We start from the raw sequence: 8,022 nt of genomic DNA on the forward strand, positions 1-8,022 counted from the left end.
TTTCCCTGCTCACCCCTCTGTCCCATTCCTGGCCCCTGCTCTTTCATTCACTTGAGAAGGTTGGCATGTCCCAGGACACTGGTGGCCAAACACTCCTACAAACAATCATGGTGATGGTACTGCTAACCCCTCTGCATTCCCAATTATTAAAAAGAGAGTTATTTCCGGGGTGGGAAAGTTGTTTCAAAAGTCAAAAAGCATAGGGATAATTTAGTCAGAAGAATTGAGAGGGTTGATGTTGCATGTTGATAAGATGCGTAACAAGGAGGAGGCTTTCAAATGGGTTCCAAGTCTCTGGAGGGCTATTATACGGAGACAGGTAAGCTCTCTGCTAGTTGGCACTGTAACAGAGATCTGAACGACAGAACATACAACATGAAGGATTTGGATAGAGATGAACAGGATCTTTTACCAGAGAGGATCTTTACCAGGAATGTGTGAGGGAAACTGAGAACATACCAGGGAGTCCAGACTATCAAGTACAGATAATGTTAGCCCAGTCCAAAGCATGTGCTAAATGGCCAACTAAAGCATTGGCCAGTCTACCTTGTGATAGCTAAGGCTGCCCTTGACCTGTTTTGATGGGGCACCGCATTGTCTCCTGATTGGAGAAGCTGGGTTTTCCTGCACCAAGGGGATGCAGGACCCCTGGGCCTGAGAGAGGATGTGTTCTGTAGTGAGAGAGGAAGCAGGATGCTCCAGGGGGTACTGCAGAGGCTGCACTGAGGAAAATCTCCTCCGCAGAAGACCCTGATACAGAGGAAATCTAGTTGTACATTCGTGTTGAACTTTACTTATGTTAATTTTTGCTTGTATTAAGCAATCAGTTTTGACAAAAACTTGGAATGTAAAATTATTCGGTAAGGACATAAGGTTCAAAAACATACTCCAGGGGGTCTGTCCTGAACTGTAGGCCAGATGGCTGAGTTGGAAATGGGGGAGTGGTGTCCCAGAGTCTGGAAGCAACATGAAGGGAATGGTAGTAGTGTATGAGGGACAAATAGGAGGGCACCAGTCATCCAAGCTGAGGGGCGGGGGGAGGCAAGATCTTGAGTAGGAAGAGAAAATTCTAAGGTGAAATGTCTAGTAGGCTGGAGAGAGGTTGGGGGGAGGAAGGCAAAATGGGTTGGGGGGAGGGTATAATAATGGGGGCTGTGCTGGAAGCTCATTTGCAAAGGACTTCAGCTAGCGAGGGGTAGAGCAAAGCCTGCTGCACTGAATGGAGTATTCCTGTCTCCAGAGTCACCCTGAATCAACCCTTTCACCTCTGATTCCAGGACTTCAAGTGTTTTAGACTGTAGAACTTCCGGATGCTATGTCACAGATGTCTGTAAGGTAAGAAATATGCTGCTCTTCAAGTGGCAGTGATGGTGAATAAACCAGAATAGGCCCATGGGTTGAATTTCTCATTTTTGCTCAGGCATTTATGACACCCACAGGATGTGATACACATCAATATGGGGCTGTATAGGGAGAGATCACATTCAGGGAAATGGTAGTGGAGGAGTAACAGCCTCCTAAGGACTGCCCTCCCCTATTAACCCCCCAGAAGACATGGAGGACTGAGGGCTGAACCTCTAACTCGTCGTGTGGTATTAGAGACCCAGGTTAGATCTTTTCTGCAAGGAAAGGGACATCCTCCTTGCCTCTTACTCATCGCTGGTAGTCAACAACTGATAATGGAAATTTACTCTTTAACACATTTCTTAATTTACCATTTATTAAATACTTTCTCGCATTTGTATACCCAAGCAATAGGCTTTGGATCCTCTGTCTAGAAATTGATATGGCACTGTGAGAATTTTGAAGATTCCATATATTTGGCATTGTGGTTACTCTAAACAAATAGGTATTGGAGTTAGAAAATTCTGGGTTCAAATCCCAGATGTACATTTATGAAGGGTATGACTTGGGATTGAGATCTTTAAATATCCCGAGCCTCAGTTTTTATCACCTGTGATGTGGAGATGGTCACCATCTCACAGCCTTGTCATAGCCCAGAAACCAGTGTATGGTAGCACTCAGTGAGTGAGGTCTCCCCATTCACCACTCCATATCCACAAGGCTGTATCAAAAATGCTTTGACAACTGAAAGTTCTTTTCTAATTTTGTGTCGAACTAACTAGGCAGCTAAACCTGATCTGAACTTACCCATGTGGGGCTATTTATAGCCTCTATCTGTTCCATTAGGTGTGAATATTCATGTATTTTGCTGGAGAAATAGTACTGTATTTGATTAGAGAGTGCTGCCCAGACCCTCTGGGATTGGATTCTGAAACACACCTGGGTTCATCTTACCTTTCTGATAAGAAATTGTCAGGTCATGATTGCTTCATTACCTTGCTAAAGCCTACAATGCACACAGACAAGTAATCATTTAAAGAAAATGTGTTTCCATTGGGCAAACTTTTTTTCTCGGGACTAGGAATGAAAACTTAATAGATGTGCTCATTTATTTGTTTAATTAAAATTTAGTAAGTACTTACATTGTGTAAGATGTTGCTAGGTATTGTGAGGCTATAATGATGAAAAGAGAGCCCTGCCACTAAGAAACAAGTGTTTGGAATAAGACTGGCACAAGGATAACTAAAATGCAAGGCAGACATGCTAATTTCCAGGAAGTTGGGAATTCCAGGAAGAATGAGTTCACATCTGAATGGGGGATGAAGCTTCATAAAGGAGGGACATTTTAGATAGTCCCTGAAGGGGGTAGGCAAGAATTTGTCAGGTGAAGAAGGCAGGACAGGGTATTCCAAGCATAGAGAACAATCAAGAGAAGTTTGTCAAAGCAGGGTGGAATTAACATTTGGAGAATAGCAAGTGGTCCAGTCTGGTGATAGCATGAAGTGCGTGGCAAGAAAGAGGTGAGGGTAAGGCTGGAGGGGTAGGTGGGTAAAGCTGTGCAAGGCTGGGATTGCCAGGGGGAGTATGTTCTTGACTTAGCAGACAAGAGAAGGAAGAGAGGTTGGTGTTTAAAAAAGTTTTTTTTTTTTTTTCCTGGTCATTGAAGAAATACACATTTAAAGGAAAAGAATTTGGAAAACAAACAAAGATTGATATTAATATAGATATACATTGAACTGCCTATAATCCACATTCAAGATAGCCACTGTTAATAATTGAAAATACATCCTGGTAGCCTTTTTCTATATGGAGGTAGGTGGCTAGCTAGTTTGATTAATTGATTTTGAGAGTAATGCATAAATGAAATTACATTACCTCAGATTATTAAAAAAACAGCTTGTGTAATAACACTTTAGAAACATATAACTGTAGTGTATGTGTAGGTTGGATATAGAGAAAGCTACAAATATGAAAGCCATTGAGAATGCTGTTGCAGGGGTGCCTGGGTGGCTCAGGTGGTTAAGCATCTGACTCTTGATTTCAGCTCAGGTCGTGATCTCAGGATTGTGAGACTGAGCTCAGTATCTGGCTCTGCGTTGGGTGTGGAGCTTGCTTAATGTGGTCTCTCTCCCTGTCCCTCTGCCCCTCCCCACCAAAGAAAAGAATGTTGTTGCAATGATTAAGAGAAGACAAATTCTTGAACTTGGGGGCTATGGAAAAAAGAGCGGTGTGTGGTTTAAAAAATATTTCTAGAGATGGTGGTTCAAGTGTTTTAGAAGAAGGAAGGGAAAACCCAAAAAACTATTGATCCCTTCCAGGTGACAAACCTGGATTACTGGGGGGTTGGGGAACCATGAACATGATGTTGGCTTTGGAGGAGGGGAGGATTATGTGCATATTTTTACACATGGTGAGTACATTGTGGTGGTCAGCAGGCAATCAGAGACGTGGGTTGAGAACAAGAATGCAGATTTGAGATTTATTTACATTTTCAAGATTGCTCAAGAAGGAAGATTTCTGAAGGAGAGAAGAGATAAAAGAAGAAAGAAATGTGGTGACATCCGTATTTAGGAAGACCAGGGGCCAGACAAGGAAAAGTCAGAACTGTTGGAGAACTTGGAGGTCCTTGTAGTCAAGGGTGGAAACAATTTCAAAAATGGGTTATTTGTAGCCTAAAATGTTACAGAGACCACAAGGAAGATGATTTTGAGCACAAAAGATGAAGAGAAGTAATGTATGAGGTACCTAACACAATTCTGGGTACATGGAAAGAACTCAGCTAATAGCAAGTATTATGATGGAATGATCATTAAATATGGGAGTTAGGAAGTATTTTTCAGACCCACCAAATCTCTTATACAGAGTTAGAGCTTAACAAATACACTGAATGGAATGATGAGCAATGGCATACAATAGAGGAAGAGTTTAGGAGTGTTGATAATGTGGAGGTGTCCAACTCCTAGATTCTGGGATTTACCATGCATACAGGTTAGTATGCCTGGGGAGCCAGGCCAGCCATCACGGAGTATAGTCAAGACAGGGCTTGATGGAAACTTCCCACTAAGATTTCCTGGCTTCTCACAGGTAGTACAGAGAACTGGCATCAAGTGCAATGAGTAACGTCAGTGTCGTCAGGGAATTTGTGCTGCTGGGGTTTTCACATCTCCATGAGTTCCAGATCCTCCTGTTTGCATTCATCCTATTGATATATGTGCTAACAGTACTGGGGAACCTGGCCATTATCACCCTCACATGCCTTGATTCCCACCTCCACTCACCCATGTACTTCTTCCTCTGCAACTTCTCCTTCATGGAAATGCTGGTCACTTCCACCGTGGTTCCTAGGATGCTGGCAGACCTGCTATGCACTCATAAGACCATTTTCCCGGCTGAGTGCCTCACCCAGTCGTTCCTTTACTTCTCTTTGGGTTCCACCCACTTCCTGATTCTCACAGACATGGCCTTCGATCGCTACTTGGCCATCTGCTGCCTCTGCACTACCCAACCATCATGAATGGTCCCATGTGTGTGAAGCTGGTGGTGGTCTGCTGGGTGGTCGGCTTCCTCTCCATCGTCTCCCCCACCCTGCAAAAAACACGGCTATGGTTCTGCAACCCTAACATCATCAGCCACTACTTTTGTGACTCTGCCCCACTTCTCAAGCTTTCCTGCTCTGATACCCGCCACATTGAATGCATGGACTTCTTCCTGTCCTTACTATTTGTGCTGGCCACCATGCTGCTGATCATAGTGTCCTACGTCCTCACTGTGGCTGCAGTTCTGCACAGCCCCTCCTTCTCTGGGTGCCGGAAGGCCTTCTCCACTTGTGCCTCCCACCTCACTGTGGTGGTTCTGGGCTATGGCAGTGCCATCTTCATCTATTTGAGGCCAGGCAAGGGCCACTCCACACACCTCAACAAGGTGGTGGCTCTGATGACTACAGTAGTGACCCCTTTCCTCAATCTCTTCATCTTCACCCTTCGGAATGAGAAGGTCAAGGAGGTCATTGAAGATACGGCCAAAAGGCTCCTCTTCAGAGATGCAGCAGTCCACAGATGAGAAGGCCCAAGAGCACCTATTAAGTCACAGGAGTAAGGACCCTCCACTGCCCACACTGGAGCTCCTCAGTCTCCTTCTTCCCAGTCTCTCCTGCTCCCTCACCCCCACAGAAGTCTGCTTACTCACTACAGAGAGCTAAGGAGCTCACACCATCTGAATGTTTCAAAGGCAAGTATCTGTAAGCCTGAGATAGACAAGGAATAGGTGATTTTGAGGGAGCCTTGGAGTGAAAACAGTATGATAATATCAGCAAAGATATTATCCAGATAAAATTCTCAGTCCAGGATTTGGTACATGGTAAAAACTCTGTAAATGTAGCTCTTATTATAAAAATGTGTTATTAAAATCTCTCCTTCCCAGTCTGGCTGTATGGTTTTGTTTACATTCCTTTTTCATTTATTTGTCTGCAACTTTTTTGGGGGGTGTTTTTCTTTCTCATGAACTGACTTCAGAATCTAAGATAGGGTTCTGAAAGTGGGAGTTTCTCTGAGAAGAGCAGAGAGGGTTGGCATCATCCAAATAGAAGAAACTTTGTGCCTCCCACTGGGACCGCTTCTCTGGGATTGCTCGTAAAGTAGTAACACTACTTACACCCAGGCTGCCCACTGCTCCTGTCCAGCCCCTCCAAATCTCTTGCTTTTAAACAGAAATGACTCTCTGGGGGCCACTTTCTCAGCCCCTTACACAGATAGGTCATGAGAGCCCCAGGCCTAACTTTATCCTTCCGGTGCTCTCAAGAAAGAAGGGAAAGCTAGATCATTGTTCCCAGACTGACTATCTTCCCCTTTACAAGCGCTAGTACCTCTCTTCTATAGAACTTAGATCCATCTCCCAGAGGAAGGGCCTTCTGAGGTTGGCTTTCCTGGAAGCAGCCTGGACAGGAGGTTACCAGGGGCCCTGGTGGTAAAGCAAAGATGGTGGAAGCCAGCTGAGAAAGGAAGAAATGGAGTGGGACTGGAGTTGTGGAGGCAAGGCTTTCCCTGGCAATCCGGGAATGGTTTAGGAAGTTAGGGGGAGACTGTGGGAGTGGGAGTAGCTCTAGTGTCTGATTTCTTGTACCAGCTTGAATCTGGACTGGGCTGGGATTTGTAGAACAGGACAAAGAGTAAATGCAAATTTCTTCCTACTTCTGAAACTAGCTCTGCCCACAGGATATCTAGAGGAGAGGTCTTGGTCCTTATGTGCAGTGTGGATAGGCCAGTGTAGGGGCCACCCCATAGAGCCACAGCTGTGAAGTAAGGGGTGGGGGAGAGGGAACATCTCAAAGTATAGAGAGTATAGAGAATGGGAAATGTGCATTCCGGAGAGACGCAACTGATATGTAAAATAATGTAGACATAAAAATGGCATATTGTATGGGCAACGAAAGCACAGGGAGATCAAAGATATTTTCACAAATCAGATCCAAGTCTCTTGGGGAATTTGTAAGTGTCCTCTGAAGGATGCTCCACTCACTGAAATCACAGGACACAGCTGTTTTATAACAAACTTGGCAGTGGGTACAAAGGGCATCGATGTGGAAACCTTTGCATGCTAGGGCAGTTACTGTATTCACAAAAGGTACTATTTCCTTTCAGTTTTATTGCTTGCAGTTTTGAACATGACCTAAGTAAGTTCAGAAAGACCTAGGAATAGTTCTGTTAAAGGACAAGTCCATGAGGTTTGCTTCTATAGGAATTGGCACGTATCTGACCCAAGGGAAGGAGAATGACAAAGGTGCTGGGTTGAATGGGGAACAGGATCTAAGAGAACACGAAAGGTGGAATGCTACAGTGATGCTCTGAAGCCCTCTTGAGAACTGATAGTTAAGTTTTCAGGAATGTAACAGAACATTATTAAAAATTAAATAGTAGAAACTTACAATCAAGCAGATTATGTTAAAAACAAAAGTAATAAAAATTCAAAACTCCTAATTATTTCACTACATTTTACTTTTATCTATGCTACTGAAGTTGTTTGTTTCATGTTAGTAGTTTGAAACTGGACTGGACGGGGGTAAAATAGACACCAGAGAAATTGGCAAATGCTGGAGGTCAGTAAATGCTCCAAATAGAGACGTGGTTAAACATTTACCAGCAGACCACTGGATCACTGCCTCCTTTCTTCAGTATCTGTGAGGCATTGTTGCAAGGAACATATTTACATTAGGAAATTGAAAGCTTAAAGAATTGATGAACTAGATTGATGTGAACATGGTCCTCTACAGACAACATTGAAATTTTCTAACTTGGCCTTACAGGGTTTTACACCTTACCAAACTTCTAAAATTCCATGTATGCAAGGCCTTCATGCTACCTACTGACCACTGCAGGACCCAAGCCTGACTTTTATTTGAAAAATGATTCAATTCCTTTATCTTCCCTCATCAAAACTTCCGTACTCTTAATTTCTTGCTCTCTTGTCCTGCCAAATGGAAGAAATAAATCTGTTTTTTGGCTTCCACTGGAATTTACATGTATGACAACTGCTTCTTACATTAGCTATTCAGAACCCTGTATTCCTAATGGTTGCTTACTAGAACACGGTATTTCTGGGTTTGGAATGCCAGACAAACGGAGGGTTCCTTGGGGGTAGGCAGGCGTTGTAGAGTCAGGGAATCCTGCCACAGTTTCTGCCTAT

At 43.8% G+C, this 8,022-nt stretch overlaps 1 protein-coding gene across 1 annotated transcript; it reads left to right on the plus strand.

Annotated features, from left to right (window-relative positions):
• Window positions 1-2,922: 2,922 nt before the first annotated feature.
• On the plus strand, window positions 2,923-7,727 carry LOC123835222 (olfactory receptor 6V1-like). Its single transcript, XM_045864140.3, is given in 2 exon segments — window positions 2,923-4,829; window positions 4,832-7,727. Coding segments are annotated over 2 exon segments (945 nt in total). The 5' UTR covers window positions 2,923-4,456; the 3' UTR covers window positions 5,404-7,727.
• The last annotated feature ends 295 nt before the right edge of the window (window positions 7,728-8,022 follow it).

This window comes from Mirounga angustirostris, unplaced genomic scaffold (genome assembly GCF_029215605.1).
Source record: "Mirounga angustirostris isolate CCGP_5_RB_7025 unplaced genomic scaffold, mMirAng1.0.hap1 SCAF_12, whole genome shotgun sequence".
Taxonomy (NCBI): Eukaryota; Metazoa; Chordata; class Mammalia; order Carnivora; family Phocidae; genus Mirounga; species Mirounga angustirostris.